Genomic DNA, 17,814 nt, shown 5'->3' with positions numbered 1-17,814 from the left:
TTGCCCTGAGTGTTCATCTTCACTTCTCTCATCTCTCATGTAATCCCTTGCTTGCTGTTGCTGTCAAAACTACTCTGTTGAAAAAAAGATCTACTGATGAAGCAATGTGAATCAATGAATCACATATTTTCTTCTTCCTCTTCTTGCCCCACCCCTCCCTACCCAGGACGATTTTTTTTTTTTCAGGGTAGATGTTCTGTTTGCTGGAGGTAGTTAAATTGTTCAGTTAGTTTTTAAGATCAAGTGGTTGAATTTTTTTCATTTAATTTTGCTGTGGCAAAAGTGTCTGTAGCTTTTTCTTAAACAGTTGTCAAAATAATTTAATACCCAAATGTATTATTGGTAAGTTTGTAAAACATGTGCTGTAAAAACCTCTGAAGAAAAAGTTCTAATTCATATGACTCAGTATTTCTGCTTCTGTAGTTACTGTGGGTTTCAGCCCCTGAGAAAGGATGCTGAAGTGGTGGGGAATAAATTCACCAAAAGTGCATGGCTGGGGTTTTTTTGATCACTCATGTGATCACTGGTGTCACAGAATGTCATGAGTTTTCCTGTGTAGACTTGTAATTTCACATATCTGCATACTGCTGCTTTCTGAAATGAGTATGAGTATTTTTGTATTAACATTTCAAAAGGGATTAGCTTTGGAGAATAATTGCTGTCACTAACCCCATTAGCAAAACTGCTGCTCTTGGCACACAGGTGGAACAGCAGCTCTGGGTCTGACTGGGCCAGTGTTTGTGGCAGCTCCATTCTGGTCATGTGTGGTATGTTCTGCACCTGAAACTTGAGAGCTGAGTGAGAATTTGGGTGTAGTTTTTGGTGCTGGGAAGTAGGGCAGTCCTCTCTTGAAATACTTTCAGAAAGATGCCCTTAAATGTTGTTGCCAGTTCCTGTTGGATGAACATAGGATGATGACCCAAAATTATTCCAGAAATCTTCACTGCTGTGCTACACTCTTTGTTTCCAAGGGTGATGTTGAACTGTCTTTAAATATTTCAGTGAGCTCTTCCTCAGCTTGCACTGACTTGTGATACTGTCTGATGGAGCTGCAGGGCAGCATCAACACCAGATGGGGGACTGGGGGTAGGGGACAAAGATTGCTCTAAGGTGTTGCCAACCTGTGCTTCATGTGGAAGGGATCTTAGGCTGGCTGTGCTTCGGTGCATCTGAATGATCTCCTGGTTGTCTCACCAAGGTGCATTGTCCAGTGACCACTGCTCTTCCTTCCAGAACCTTCATTCCACTAAATCCCAGGTTTCTGCGTGGGAACATTTGTTCAGACTGGTTTGTTTGCTGTCTTTCCCAGCCCAAAGCCTGGGTTTAGAAGCAAACAGGACTTCCTCCAAGAGGGCAAGATTGGGTTTTCTGTATTTTCTATTCATGTGTGGTCCTCTGATTTCCCTGCTTCCCCACCTCTAGTAGCTGTAGAGTTGCATTTCACGGAGAAGTGGAATTTCCTTATCTTGTCTTGGATTTTTCATCTCCCCTGCGTGGGTGGACTGGCAGAACCAGTGTTCTGGATCTCCCTGCATCCCAACAACCGTTGTTGCCCAGTGTTGCAGATCTATTGCTTTGAGCATTGGAAAAACAGAACCCATTCCTGGAAGAAGATGGAAGAACTGAAGCTGACAAAGGTAAGCCAGCCAGAACCCGGTCTTGAGACCAAACATACAAAGAATTTCCCAGATGGGTTTCCCTGTGCTCAGGGCATTGCAAAAGTGGATTTCTTGCCTTTGCTTATGCCCTGCCTGCACGGCTTTTGGCAGAATGAGAGTAATGTTTGTATTCATGCATGATGATTAAAGGATATTTCTTTTTTTTTAATGATTACACCATACATGACTATTTTGTCTTGACAGCAACATTAATTTGTTCCAGTTTTTACAATTGTATCAGCAAGGTTCAGAAATAAAACTGCTTTCCTGTGCAGTACATTTCCCACAAGAGCACACATCCATGTGTAGAAAATACTAAGTAGCTCACAGGTTGCCCTTGTTCATTTCAGAAACAATTCATAAGAAACAGAAATAAAGACAATGCTATGAAGCACAGCAGAGGTTTGCAGAGTACCAGAGCTTTATTATTAGTCGAGGTTGGAGCCTCTTGGCAATCCTTAGACTCTGACACTGTGCTCTGATTAGAGCCTGGTGGAGACCACTGTTGGTGCTCTAGCACAAATAGACTGCTGCATGTGAAGTTTTGGCACATTAGTTTTCTGTTAATTTATGACCCACATGTTGCAATGCTTGACTATTCTAGCAAAACCTTGCCAGGCTTTATTAAAGGGGAGGGAATAGGTGTGGCAGGCACAAAGCTTTTACATTCTCAATATGTTATTGAGCAGAATGCTGTATGGGCTTTAATTTTTAGCTGTTTTTCTTTCCAATAAAACTCATTATTCCCCATAAAAGTTACGCACAAGAGGATGTGTTGTTCTGAGTTCTGTCAGCTCTTTAGTTTACCTACATCAAATTCTGATGTTTTTCAATATGCTGTACTTACTTATGCAGTACCTGAGCTGTAGTTCCTCATATCTGTTTAATTTCAAACATCAGTTTAAGAGACTGTACAGCAGCTGCAGTCATTGCTCCCTCAAGGATAAGATTCATGTGTGCTCCTTTCCTTTTTCCCTTTTCAAGCAAGTAAGTTCCCGTGTTTTGCTACAAACCACCATTTTCTGATTTTTATTAGGGTTCGGAGTATTCACATTTCAGCCTTGTCTGTTTTGCAGGTTGCTTTGTCTTGGTTCATTCAAGTGAAGCCCCAGCACATGAATCACTCCATTTAGATCCACGAAAGACCAAGCAAGCAGAGTAAACCAAGAGCCTTCTGAGTTTGATGCCTGTAACTGTCTTCTGCTGGCAACTTTGAGGAAGATTTGATTCTTGTGGTCACAGGGAAAAGACAGTCCAGCCACAGGCATGTAATAAATGATGCTTAATAAATGATTCCAAAAAAGCTGCCTTTATGTGTTTGCTTTTGTGACTGCTCTATTAGACACCAAAAAGAAAAGTGCTAGGGGGAATCTCTAGGTTTACTACTGGTTTTCCTCTAGTCTTCTGTGCTGAACAGGCTGGCTTTGAAATCTGGTGCTAACCAGAGGGAGAAATAAGGAGACTCTGCTTCTCAAAATACCCTGCATGTCAGGGAGCCTTCCAGCCTCCTGTGAGCACAGCCTATGATTTAAATAAACCCAGTCAATTTTAATTGGCAGAAGAGGAGGGGAGAGGTAGGCAAGAGGTACCAAAACGTTTCTCCACTTGCACAGCATGAAGCCCCTCCTGTTGTGACATTGTTTGCAGAGACACAGACTGGGAATTGAAATAGGATTGTGGACCAAGCTGAAGCATCACACAGTATTTCAAGCTGCTCCAACAAATTAACTATTTAACACTCTGCTAATGTTGTGTACACACTTACTGCCTCCCAGCATGAAAAATCAAGCAAATAATTGCAACAAGCTTCTGCCCAGTAGAAGTCACTGTACTATAATGAGAAACTTTGTCCTGTAACAGAAGGAACAGGAAGCTGTTGGAAGCAGGTCGATGTTGCTTTACATACAGGAAAAAAAAATTTAGGAGTTCTCTGTGTCTGTGCCTTCAGCCCCGGGTGCAGTTCAAGCTGGTGTGGTGCCGGTTCTCCTCGGTAGCGTAGCAACTGGACCACACCCCCTCCTGCTGCAGGATGCTAAAGAGCCCTTGGAGCACTATCTGCTGTACTGCAAGGGAACTGCATCGCTTCTAATTACCACAGCACTGCCAGCTGAGAGGGTTTTTTCATCCCATGGAATGACAAGAAAATTCTTCATTCTCTGTGTAGTAATCCTGTGTTTTCTTTCGATGTTTCTGTAGTAACCCTATTTTTGTTGCAGAAGAGGACTATGTTAATTTTATACCAGAATGCTATCGGTGCATTTTATATCGTTTCAAAGTAAGTTGTTGATTAAAAATAAGCATTCTTGTCCACCTGCTGCTCTTCTCATTTAGTGCTCCTGTATGGTGGTATTATGTTAACGTTTTGGAAGAATACTCAAGGATATTGATATATACTCAAGGATATTGAGCATGTTTTTCTTCTCACTTAGACTTTGCAAATGACTGAAAAGCTTTCCCCACTCCTAACCTCTCTTCTGTTGTGCAACAAAAGAGCTGTCCTTTAAGCATCTTGGTTTCCAAGCACAAGGAATCGTCTCTGGGCATTACTGAGTGTTTGACTTAAGGTGTGATGAATCCTCTTATGCCAACTTGAATTTTTTGATGTATGCTGTAGATTATTGTTTAATTTACCTAAAACGAGTGTGGAATTAGGGTTGTTCAAAGGGGGTTTTTTTAAGGTTGTTCTCCTCAGATCTTGGGTTTTATACAAAATCTCCTAAGCCTGCAGTGGATGTCACAGCCTGACTTGGTTTGTTGGGGCTGTTTCTTTGGTGCCTTAGAAAGATGATGATTACAACAGTACAAAAACCTTATTCTGGCTTCGTGACCTGCACGGGGGAAAGCTTTTTAAACAATCTGAAAACTTACTTACTGATTTATTTAAATATATTGATTTCTTACTGTACTGACTTAACAGTTGTTGTCATTGCACTTTGGTACCAAGCTTGGGGAGGGACATGTTTTGGTGACATGTGGCACAACAGCCATTGCAAAATAATGATATTGGTGTTGCTGAACCTTTAGGTTTCCTTATTTCTTAGAATTTAAGAAATAAATCCTAGTGTAGTTCAGAAAGCTTCTGCAGCTTCTTGTGACTTGAGTACAAAAATACCAATAGCCTCCCTAAACCAGTATAAAACTGTACTTGGAGCTGTGCATGTAATACAGTAAATCCATGGCGATACTGTGAAAACTACATAAAAATGCAAATACACCATTTTGTTAACTTGATAATGCTTATGCATCCCCTCCCCCTTTCTGTCTTTATAGGTCTACGAGGGCTAATCAATCTTGGGAACACATGTTTTATGAACTGTATTGTCCAGGCACTTACCCACACTCCACTGCTGCGAGATTTCTTCCTCTCCGACAGGCACAAATGTGAAATGCAAAGCCCCAGCTCATGTCTAGTCTGTGAAATGTCTACGCTCTTTCAGGAGGTGAGTGCTGTTTTCCACAGAGCATCGCCTTGCCACAGATGCTGTTTCTTACCCCAAAAGGAATTGTGTTCTATTGGCAAATACAAAAGGAATGCAACTTGTGTTTCCCCTCAAAACGTAGTAAAACAAAGCAGTAAAGATTGAGACCTCACTGTCAAAAATACCCAGCTGCTGAAATGGAAACTAATGGCCTTTTAAGTCCTATTCTGAAGTCACCATTGTTTAGGCAAAGCTGGTATTGGAAATAATTAAAGTGCTGCCTGTTCTTCTGAGACTGATCTGGGAGTCCTTAGTCTTAAAGCTGAATGTGTGCTTTAATTAAAGGTGCAAGTTGTAACTGGAAAATATGTCACAGGCTCTTTGGGTGAAAATGGGAGTGAGTAAAGCAGCAGTATATAGCCTTGTGGTTTAAGGTACTGGATTATGTATGTCTGTATGAATATTTTAAAGCTCTCAATTCAGTGCTTGTGTAGTGGCAGAAACATCTTTTCTATCATCTCTTACGTGCAAACCCAGTAAGGGCCAGAAAGAAGGATAAGGAGGGTGAATGTGTTGCTACAGTTTGTGTCTTTCCTGTACAAGCTGCACTTCTTTCCCTTTCTCACTCAGGAAACTGCCTTTGCAGCGTGTCTTTTTCTGTAGATCTGATCCATGCTGTGTGAGACAGGCACGGGCTTTTCCTTAATAAATAGTCGAAGAGCTTTATTAACTATCTTAATTCCACACCACTGATGTAAGGACTGTGGGTGGACATGGGCTCCTAGTTTTAAGATGTCTTTAAAAACAAACAGACCCAGTTCTGTGCCTTTCCCTCAATGGTAGATCTGCTTTCTTGGTAAGTAAAATAAAAGCAACAACAAAAAAAAGAGCTGTAGTGTGTGCTGTCATGGAGCATTTAAAATTTCTGTATACAGAGCAGGTTTTCTGTGGATGCGCTCTCATGGAAGTTCATTCTGATAGGGACCAACCTAAAATAGCTTTACCTTAATCTTGTGATTTTCAATTTGATTTTACTCCTGTGCCTTTTTTACCAGAGATGATTCTTTTTAGTGACTGCAAGTGAGTTAAACATATATGGAAGGTAAAGCCTCCATAGTTGTTTCAGTACAAAGTTGTTTTCTGCTCATACTCAAAACTCCTGAGAATTTGCAACATTAGATGCTGTTTGTTCAGTCATTAGCTGTGTGTTATATTTCTTATTTTTTGTTCTATTTTTCAGTTGTTCCTGAGTCTATCAGGAAAGGAGGTAAAAACAAAAGGCAGGCAGACCAATAGGTAGCAGCTGTAGGATTATTGAAACCAGATGTGCAGTTAAGCGGGGAAATACCACAATGCTTAGATAAAAAAAATCAGTCATGGTATAGAAATACCAGTTTCTGTACACTGTTAATGCAGAAACCTATTTGCTTATTTAAAAATAAGGAACTATTATAATCTTGATATCCTTTCATCAAATAGTGATATAAAGTCTCATGCTGATGAACATCACCACACTCTATTTGCACATGAATTTTTTTAAAAATCCCTTGGGAAAGGGGAAATGAGTGTTACATTACAGATTGAGAGGCTGCAGGAAAGATCAAGACTCTCTAGGTAATGATTTTTGTTTCCATTTTTGTATGTGGAGCCCTGTTGATGGCTCAGGATGCCTTTTGCTCTACTATGAGCATGGAGCAAAGAACAGGCTGTTACCCAAAAGGGGGCTTAAATGCAGCATTTGTGTTAGTTTCGATTGTAATCAAGTTTAATTTCACACACAACTTTGGGAAGCTCAGCCTTCATTTTCAAATCAAAATTCATGCCTACACTTGCATTAGTTTTATTAATTAATGTTCTGCAGCATGAGGGTGTATGGATGAGGGAACAGCCATATCTGTGACACCAGACTGTGCAGACAGCAATAGTCTCTGTCCTTATTTCACATTAAATACTGCAGCCATGTGCTGTGGGAGGACACAGAAAGTGACTCAACCTCCTTGAAGTAAAACTGGAGCTTAATCCTCCTAAGCAAAGCTGTTGGGTCTGTAACCAACTCGGTGTATTTTAACTCACAAGCAGTAAATACCTTGTTGTGCTTATGACTCTGTCAGGACCCATTGTACAGTTCTGTTCCTAGTGAGTTTTAATTTCTCTGCATTCAGAATGAAAATGAAAAGTCTTGCATTTTTTGGAGCGGACCGAGTATGTTTCATGTCCCAGCTCTGTGCAGTGGTTGTAATGAAGATTCTGCCTTTGCAGAGCTGAGGTCTGAGCAAAGGAAGGCAAACCAGGACATCTCTGCTATGGCTAAGAATTCCTTTGTAATTGAATTACCAGGAAAACTTTGATTCAGGTTCTGTCTTGTTTTCACATAGCTTTCCCACTGGGATTAACTGGTGTGGTTATCCCAAAGCATCTTACCCAGGGACAAACAATCAGGACAAGGGTTAATTTCATCTCCCCTCCACCCTTCTTTTCTGAAGGTGTGATCTTAGGCAAATGGAATGCCAGGGGATCTGGTGAGTGCCTGAGTGGGAACTCTCCAGGAGAAAAAGAGAGACTGTTTTGAACATTAAATAAAACTTCCTATATATAAATAAGCAAGTTTTGCTCTTTTGCCTCCTGAACAGAAGTTACTCATCCCACTTTTTTTTTTCTTGTTTAAGATCATGTAGTTATATAGGTTGAGTGATTTCTCTGTGTGAAATAGGAAGCTACAAAGTTCTTCCACCTTGAAGTAGGTTGGTGGTGAGTAATGACTATCAGATGGTTCTCAGGACTGAGGTGGTTTTTTCTCGGTAGCTTTTCTGGCAGACACGCCAAGCATTGAGCTCTGTTTGTTTTAAAAATATCTGACTGCATCAGTTAACATTCTCGTTTGTGCTACATGAAACCTGTTTCTCAATAGAATCATGACATGACTTACACTGCATAAGAAAAGGAATGAAAAGGATTTGGGAGTAACAGATAGTGGTGAAGCTGGACGGAGGGAAGATAGAACATACAGAATCCATTCATTGAGCCTTTTGGCTGAAAGGGTTTGTGCACTCCTTTTTACCTACTGGTGTTTGTGTTTTAGTTTTGCTTCACCAATGAAAATTAATTTCAGCATGGTCCACACCCCAAGGTTTCTCTAAATCCTTTCCAGAATGACCACTTGGGAAGGTAGGATTAGCAGACCTGTATCTCCTGTGCTCTGTGACTGGAATAGCAAGAATACCTGGGAACAGAGCAGAATGCAGTGCATCCACTCAGAGATGGAAGGAACAAAACCTTCCTTTTTCCCATCATTACTCATCCTCGTGAGCCCATCACAGTGCACAGCACAACCACAGGAAGAGTTGAGAAGTGAGGACCAAGAGGGAAAAGGAGATGATTTATGGCTTTGATACCTGAAGATGGTACTGTTGAAGTGACTTCTGTATAAAATAAGTTAAAACAAAGATACAAGAGGGGAGGGGGGAAGTGTAGCTAAGGCTCTTTACAGACAGAAGCCTTGCATTTTGTCATGGAAAATAGAGTTTGTGCTGATTTAGTAAAATCTTTCCCCTGAAATAAGTGTAGAACATACAGAGTTCATGCAAGCAAAATGGATTTTGTGACTCCTTGAACCATTGTTCTTTGGGAAACCTCCAGAAGGTGTTCTCTTGCATGTGTTCCATGTGTTGCCCACTCCTTTCATCCATTGTAAATTGCCAGAAAATTTAAAGTCTTGACTGAGAACCAGTTTCCAAGAGGAGGTTTTGACTTCTCAGATTGGACTTGAACGTGGTATGGGATTTCTGCCTATAAACTCTTAATTACAAAGCTCAGAGACTGCTTAGCAGATACATATGCAGGATAAATCAAATGTCTCTATTTATTCACATAATTGAGAAACTTCTGTGCATGTTTCTGGCAGGAGGAGGAGAAAGAAATACAGATGTGTACGGTGGGGTCTTGTTTTGTTTTAAAACCTTACTGGTGTCTGTATATTTTTGGTAACAATAATGCAAATTACAAAGCCTACAGTCTTCTAAATCCCCCGTAGATTCTTTCTAGAATGCAACAGCAAGTGTTTTAAGTAAGTGGAAAAACAAAATTACTTTTACTTGAGCTCTGTGTAAGAATGGAGGCTTTGAATCCGGGTTGGTTTGTTCTTTCTCCCCCTCCTCCCTTTTCTTTCCTGGAACAGCAGTTAAGCAGTATATTACCCAGCACTTTGAAATTGCTCAAACTAGTTCTCTCCAATACAAACAACTGATACTGCTGAACTGAAAATAAATTTAAACAAAAAAAAATGTTTAAATTATGTTTGCACAATTGTGCCATTGAAGTGTTTTAAAGGTGACCTGCAAATACATCATTGTTTATATTTGCACACTTCAGTGAAAAGGTTGGAATAAGACTTTACATGGACTCTTTTCCTTTTTGTGGATTGGAACTGCTCTGATAGGCTGCTCTTCCCAGCAGCAAGGAAATGACAGAGATGGGATGGATGTTTTATACATTCCAGTTAAAATATTGTTATTGAATGTGCTCAGATTCTTTGTTTCATTTAATATTTATTTGAGCAGTGCAGCTTTTCCCCCACCCCACATTCTTACTGGGCAGATTTCTAGTTTTTTGTGTGATAATAGTTAATAATTTGATAAAGCTTCATGTTAAATCCATCTGAGGCAGCAGAGAATGTAAAATCTGCTGGCAAGTCTCATGTCTGCAGTGGAGTAATTACATGGAGTGCTGGTGGTTAAAATGACCGGAGAGCTCTGGGACTAATTGTAAGGAGTGACAGAACAGGGAAGTTTTATTGCTGCAGTTCCCTGAATTATGTTGAGCAGCAGCTGCGTCAGCAGATTTCAATTACCACAGTCCTGCTCCAGTCCCTTGGTGTCATCCTTGTTGGCATCACAGTTAACTATTGATCGTTGTATTTATAGGAGCATTTTGTGGTGTTTGGCTGCAGAGGTGCAGCTTCTTGTTTGGGAAAAGCAGAGCTTGTGAGGAAGAAATTTCTGTGGGAGGAAATACACTAAAATCATGTAGCAAACCCTACCAATAATGAGGACTAGATGAAGGTTGTGCGTGTGCTGCGTTTTGCCAGCCTGTCTCTTAAGATACAGTGTTTTCTCTCAGCAGGTTTGTAGCACAGTGCCTGTGCTTGGACTTACATAAAATGCTCACAGACTCTGCAGAGGAAAATTCAGGGTTGGGGAAAGAAGCTCACTTTTCCAATAAGGATGAGAATTATATACTGCTGGGGGTTTAAATCTTACTTTTGTTCTTTGTGTATTTGCCACTTACGGTCTTCTGTTTGGGAAGAGTAACTGAAAAGAAACCACCATGGCTTTGATAGGATCTTGGGAAAACATAATTGTGGTGTTGCAGGCAGCATTTGCTGAAGGTGAGGGAAGGCAAAATGACTTACAAATGTTCACTTACTAGAAATAAAATGTTACTCTGTCAAGTGAATAAGCTCTTTTGGGCCTTTTCTGACTCCCTGCAGGGACACCACAAGCATCCCTGCTTTGCTTTTGGAACTGGTATCACTATGCAGGGATAAAGGAGGGGCTGAACCTCAACCCAGAGAAACACAGACCCTTAGCATGGGTGTTGTTTTGGCATGTGTTTTAGGGATAGGTTGGTTGGTTGGGTTTTTTTTCTTTGTTTGTTTGGGTTTTTTCAAGTGGGACCGGGCTTGTTTTTAATTAAAAAAAGTTGCAGTGGGCAGTGTCCTTGTGCCCTGTGCTGATTTCCCTCCCCAGCTGTGTCACCCCCCAGCAGCAGAGTTTCACATCAGGCTGGGGTGACTGAATAATTCATCTGTGCACTGTCTAATGTGCTTCTGGCAAAATCACCTGGGGCAGTTTTAGTCACTCTGGAGCCAGCTCATCAGATTTTGACTGAAGCAGATGAAGGAGCAGATGCAGGAGCTGGTCCAGGACCAGATTCCCAGGCAGGGACACCCTGCTGGAGCGGTGACGGCAGCTGGTTTTGGGGATCGTTGACTGAATGGGGACCTTCAGCTCTGCAAACAGCTGGCTCAATAAAGTTGTTTTTAAAGCCTTTTACAGTGAAAGGCCAGTACTGGCATGAGACTGCTGCCCTGCTTGGAAATTTTTCCATAAAATTGGACTGTGCACTGCGTTTGGATGCAGAGCTGCCATGGGTCAGGGGTTGGCTGACAGTCAGCATCTAATATTCTCATCTTCAGTGTTTGTTCTGATATGGGGGGAGCATTTCATTCATATAATTTGTGAATGAAATTGCTGATCCTTTTCAAATGCAGGATTTTTTCCTTTCTTTCCTCCCCAGGCTATTTTAATAAAAGCCAGTGGTATCAGTAAGCAAATTGTGAGTGATGTTTGTGTCTGTCTGCCCCACTCCCTGCACCCCCACATTTTTCAGACTAATCTGTCACAAGCTGATGGAATTTCAGGGGAGAAAACTGAGGTGCTCAGTTCTGAGATCACTTCTTCAGTAGTCAAAGAGCTGTCTCTCTCCTTTATTATTAAGACCATCAGAATTAAACGGTTTAAATTGATTTGACTAATTGCGCTCATTTAACTTTTTAATAATGAAATGCACTGAGGCTACGTAAGTTGTTAACAGTCATGTCCTTCTCTTTGCTTTGAGCAGTTTTACTCTGGGCACCGATCTCCTCACATTCCATATAGGTTATTGCACCTGGTATGGACTCACGCACGGCATTTAGCAGGGTACGAGCAACAAGATGCACACGAGTTCCTCATTGCTGCATTGGATGTGCTACACAGACACTGCAAAGGTAAGGCTTGTCCTGAGGCTCCGATCAACAAGGATTATTGCATCAAAAAGGAGGTAGAGCCATCTCTTCTTAAACCAAGTCTAGTGGCAGTACAGCACTCTTAGCAAATTCCTTTAAAAATGTTCAGTAGACTTAAAATATTTATAAATAAATAAACCATTCCCACTGTCAAAAAGTACCAAGAGTTAGAAGCAGACAAGCCTGTACACTGGTTTGAATCACCATCATGATGTTCTCTTATTGGCTGTGAGTCACTGTCTTTTCTTTTAAATTGCCATTTTAATTCTATTTATACTTGAAGTAGTTAGAACTCTTAGTCAGTGTGTCATGTGACTGATGAAAATAACATAGGGAAGGTTATGTCTTAATACTATTATTCTGCTTAAATATGATTCTACTGTATTTCTGATACCAAATTGCTTACAGAAATGTGAGTAAGAAAGAGCAATGGGTGGTTATGGTATCTTGTTTTATTAGTCTGTATAGAACAATATGTAATTGTACAATACAATAAAAATATTTAGTGCCATGCTTTTTGACACAAAGTATCTAAGTCTTGATTTTGTAATATCATATGAAATGATGTATTTTGTGTTAGTTAGCTGAACTCAAGCTGAACTGGAAATTTCCCAATCTGACAATGTTTGCTGTAGCAAACTTACTGCAGCAGAGAAATTTTTACTCTTCCTCCAAGGGAAAAGTAGTAGGGTTGATGCTAACAGAACAAACAAAAAGTCCTTGGTTATCAAAAAGAAGCTTTAAGCACTCAACTTGCCTCAAATGCTCTTAGGAAAAGCACTTAGGGTTTAGTTTTTTGGCTTATCAGAGGACTGTCAAAGGGAAGGCTGCTGCTGCTTCTCTGAACCATTGTGAGTCTTGCTTTTATCTCTGAGATAGCCCTGCATGGCAGCAGATGGGCTTGTTCACATCCATAATTGGTGCCTCCAAAAGAATCTTCTCCAAAAAAAGTACTGCCAAGGACAGGAGTACACAGAGCATTTCCTTTGATGTTATTAATATCTGTCATTTGACAATCACTAAATGGATTTCAATAATCCAGATTAAACTGGTGTGGAAGTCCAGTAAGGAACAGAATCTACCCAAGTACTGACTTCTCACTTCTTAACACTGAATAAATTCAGCTGCAAACAGAAACAGGTTTTGGTTCCTGTAAAGTTTATGAACCACTGATCTAACAAATCTTGAAGCTTTTCTTCTCATCTTTGATATAAGATGATGCTTATATTTCTTCTACACATCCTCATTAATTAATGAAATAGTACTTGTTTCTCAGAATTGCAAAGAGAAAAACTTGCAACAGTAAAGGTCCCTGAGCTCTTCTCAAACTGATAAAGAATCCAAAAAGACTTTTTAAAAAAATGTGGTTTGACTTTAAATGAAGAATTTCTCTGGCATATCTTCCTTGACATCTCTGCACCTAGGTTTTCAAATTTCTGTTTCTAAAGAAATAGAGAGGCTTTTATTAAATCATAGTAAATAATCTATACCACATCAAGGTAATTTAAAAGAAGTGGTTGAGCAGTTGTGTGGGAACCAAACAAGTTATCTAAACCAGAATTTCAAGTATAGTCATGCAAAACCACATTTGGAATGAACTAGTGTTCAGTGTAATGATAAAGTTTTCCCACTTGTGTATCCACACAGACACACACATGCATGTGAAGTGTGCAGATATAAAAATATTATTACTAATAGTGAGAACATGTCCTACAGCTACAATAAGCAAATAATACCTCCCCTGCTAATATTAAATATTTATTTTAATGAAGGAAAAAACCTTTTAAAGCTTCCAGTCAATAGTAATGAAGTTCTACAATTAACACACAGTCAAATAAAAGTGACGGGGAAAATTTTGCTCTAGTTTTTGGACATTATTCATGATCACCAAGACTTCAGGCACCAAAGTAAATGAAAGTGTTCCATATGTATAAATACCCAGTAATGTTTGTTTGGCTGTGATTAGTCATGTATCCCTTTTCCATTCCATTTACTCAGCTTTCTAGGAAGTGTCTTAATGCAAGTGAAGACAAAGCTGTGAATATTTGTTGTTGATCTGTCACTGCCTAAATTAGGAAAAATATGTGATTTTGATGTCCATATAGATAAAAGTTTGGTAATCCTGTAACTGCCCTGGGATGATTATGTGGGCTGGCTGGCCTGGGTAGTTTTGCTTTGATTTGGTTGGTGTTTTAAATGCTGGTTCAATCTAAACTTTGTTTTAGTGGCATCTGTGGAGCTTTGGAAGACCAGGATACCTGTCCGATCTCCATGTAATTCCTGTCTATGGGGTGATAGATGTGCAGGCACTGTTGGCTTGAGCTGTGACATCTGGGCAGGGCATATTCTGAACCCCCAACAGGGCTCCTCTCTGCTGCTGGAGTAATAGAAAATATTTCTGAATAAAAGGGGTCAAGTCTGTCTTGCCTCTGCATCACATCTTTTTCATTCCAACAATTGGAGGCAGGTGATCTAACTGGAAAGTAGTATTTTGGTGGAAAAAGATAGTGTAAATAATCTGTATTTCTGCCCAGGCTGTAAAGCATTAAGTCAGCTTTTAGTCAACATGACAGATGCATCTTTATCACCAGTGCTCTGCAAACTTCCACACTAGTGAGGTTCCAATCATGCAAACGCTTTTTAGTTTCCCACCTTTGTCTCAGACATCTTCAAGCTTGGAGAAGCTTAGACCAGAATTACTGTTCTGTTAAATGGATCAAGACTGCAAGTCAAAAATTAATGTTCTGTCCAGTGACATCACTGGCTGTGGGGGTTTCTGTGTTTATTGCAGGAGTAACAGCACTCAAGTGGCAGAGGTGGGCACTGGTATACAAAGGTTCAAAAAGCAAGATGAAAAATAGAAGTAATCCTATGTTTTTATCCCAAACATTATTCAGTAGTCTAAGAAAAGAAGAGTAGTACTTTAAAACGGATTGTGCCTCACTTATTTGGATTTCATGAAGCATTTTGCATTCCCCGGTAACAAGGAGTGCTACAAAACAAATCTGAAGCCAGAAAAAGAATGGTGTACTGAGATTTGGGAGGAAAACACTGCCCTGCTCTGTGAATTCTGTATGATATTCTTAGGAATTGATAGAGCATATGCTTGTGGAACATGTCATCTGCTCTGATCCATATAGATTTGTGTGTACACTGCTTTGTCAGAAATAACAAGCACTTGTTCAGAACACCAGGGACCAAAGCAAAACAGAAATATTAACATTAATGTCTTGTTTTGATAAACACCCCTTTTGAAATCTGACAATTCTTGACTTCCCTTTTCTCATTTAAAATACAGAATGGAAGATTGAGGCAAAACTTAGGTTTTTATATCAAAACCAAAAACAATCTTAAAAAGTTGTCTATAGCTGTTTTTACAGTTGCTGTGTGTTATTTACCTTTAGTAGTATATTAAATGCCTAATTTGAACACAAGTTAACATGCTTAGTTATTGCACAGACACAGTAGTAACTTGTGTGGGGTTTTTTGAAATCTGCATTTAATTTGATTCCAAACTTCTGAACTCAATTTTCCGCCATTCTCATAATCACATTAGTGTGTACATTGATGTATTTTTAAGTTTGCTTTTAGTCTTGTGCTGACCTCTCTTAGAATAAGCTGCTGATTTCCCTGGTAAGAATTATGACTGGATTTAAACCCCAAAATATATATTAAATTAAAACCTAATTTGGGAGACAGAAATGTTGAAGGGAACCTTAACTTGAACACAACAATCTAGCAGCTTCTAGTTCTCAGCTGCATAATATACCTCCCCTCAGCATCTGTTCCATATTGACAAATGTGTGTAGGTGGTAATCTTACTCCTTTTTCCCTCCTCTCCAACCAAATGTCATGGGAAATAATGTTGAGTGGGTAATACCCTTCTGTTTTGCTGGGAACAAGCTTGCAGGATATTCATTTGAGACCCTCTCATCGCTGATCCTAATAGACTTGTGTAATTGAAAAGGGAGAGCTCAGTTCTCTCTGTAGGAGGAAATAACTGTCTGCTGAAGGTGTCCAGCTGGGATGGTACCTGTGGTCCAGGGAAAAGCTCTCAGCACTGCTTTTGTCCTTCTGCCCCCTCAAAACAAAGCAGAGACAATGTTTGAAATGGGGAGATTACAAGGTTGTGGTAGTTGCATGTGGATTCTTTAAAAAGGAAAAGTGGAGCTTTAACTAAAACTCAAGTTAATTCTATTTTGAATTTTTTTTCTTTAGTGCTTGTAAATATGAGTGAAGCTTTATCTGTAGGTGCAGGATGCCTTGCACAGTCTATCCTGTATGCCCTCTTCATTAGCTTAGCATAAATGAGGCCTTTAAAAGCACTTAAGTTCAGTAAGATTTAGCTGAAATTCTCATCAAGAAGTGCCTCAGACCGGGTGTGATAACCCCCAACTTGAACTTCATACACTCAAAATCTAATTTTAGGGCATTTTCTTCAAGAGCCTTTTTAAGGAAACAATGTGCTTTTCTTGGCAATTCAAACAAAAGTTTCTAAAGCCTAAATCCAGCGCTGAGGGAGAACTTTTCCTGAGGCATTTAGCATCTAATTAACTCAAGTGGCCCATTTCAGCTTAGTAGGTATCACCTATGACTGCTTTTCCACACTTAGTATCCGGTGGAACCTTTGCCAGATTGTTATATAATATTTTTCAACATAATTCTAAAGCTTCATTGGAAAAAAAAGAATATAATTCTATTTGCTCCTACTGCAAGAAAACTCCAGCTAGAACACATTAGACACATGAAAATGGCCCGTTGCTCTACACTTCTAGTTTCTTCAGGTGGTTTTTTGGACATTCTTGAGTAGAAATTTATCGGTTTTGGGAAATAGCTGAGATTTGGGGAGTATTTCAGTATTTCAATCTTAGCATTTCAGTTTCAGAAATCAAATTAATAATAAGTTAAGGACACTGGGAAACCTGGCCAAACTTAGTTCTGGTGTAGCAGTTGCTGTTGAAGGAGATGGGAGATGTATTTTAAAAAATTAGCTGGTGCTGTGATATAGTTGATGTGTACATCTCTGATTGCAAGGCAAAGCCAGTTGCATCTGTCCTGCTCAAGGAAAATGAGCAGTGCCCAGTCTGGAAATCCAAGGAAAAGGGTATCGTTCTTAGCTCACCTGTGGGGAATGAAGGGAGAAGGCTTTGAAGCTGAGAACTGTGTGAAGAAGTGCTCGGTTGTTTAATACTCTGCTTATTGTGAGAAAGCTGAATTGGCTCAATCTCAGCGCTCAAATGCTAAAAATGACTCTGCACTCCTGGGACCTGCAGTGACAGTGCATGATGCCTAAAAGATGGGAATGTGTTCACTGCGCCCCTGGGGAGCTCAGAGGATTAGTGTGCCTCTGGAGAAGCTGGAGGAGGACGCAGCATTATCTCCCCACTTAAGATAAGGAGAGCTTTTGTTTTCCCACTGACAAAAACCTGCATGGAAGGTGCATGTTGATGTTGAAAGGCCGGGATGGAGGCAGTGGGCTGAGGGAGAATGGCTCTTAACAAACCCTCTCCTCTCACTCTGCTCACAGAAGTTGACTGGGATAGAATTAAAAAGTAGCATTTGCTGAAGTTTCTTTTCTCTGTGAAGTTTAAATATTGATTTTCATTAACCACCTTGGCAACTCCTTTGTCTTAGGAGCTGATCTTTATGCCAGGCAGTGGAAAGCAAATCTCTGTAAAGGGAGATACCCTGAGCAAGGGTTTGGCTAAGAGCTGCTATGGCTTGAAGTTTCACCTCTACATTTAGTCACCTTCCGATTATCTTCTATATTTTTCAAGGAGTTCCCATCTTGTTCCCTTGTTTTCTTCAATGCACAGCTTTTGCAGGGTTCTGTATTATCCTTGTGAACTTGCAGTATAAGCTGGAGTTAGAAGGAGTTACTGGAGACACAGTCCAAGACAAACCACTCTTCCGTCAGAGGATTTTTGACTTCTAAGCCTGTGTTTGCATTCCT

The 17,814-nt window shown here is 40.0% G+C and overlaps 1 protein-coding gene across 2 annotated transcripts in view; it reads left to right on the top strand.

Moving 5' to 3' along the window:
• Nucleotides 1-17,814, top strand: part of USP22 (ubiquitin specific peptidase 22) — a 63,468-nt gene that overhangs the window by 32,571 nt on the left and 13,083 nt on the right. For both annotated transcript variants that reach the window (XM_008633443.2, XM_008633442.2), the window contains 3 exons: nucleotides 4,929-5,098; nucleotides 11,696-11,848; nucleotides 16,771-16,786. In XM_008633443.2, coding sequence (XP_008631665.1) covers nucleotides 4,929-5,098; nucleotides 11,696-11,848; nucleotides 16,771-16,786 — 339 coding nt within the window. The remainder of the gene's footprint in view (nucleotides 1-4,928; nucleotides 5,099-11,695; nucleotides 11,849-16,770; nucleotides 16,787-17,814) is intronic.

This window comes from Corvus brachyrhynchos, unplaced genomic scaffold, assembly GCF_000691975.1.
Source record: "Corvus brachyrhynchos isolate BGI_N302 unplaced genomic scaffold, ASM69197v1 scaffold5, whole genome shotgun sequence".
NCBI classification, from domain to species: Eukaryota; Metazoa; Chordata; class Aves; order Passeriformes; family Corvidae; genus Corvus; species Corvus brachyrhynchos.
This window is presented reverse-complemented; position numbering and strand designations above follow the sequence as displayed.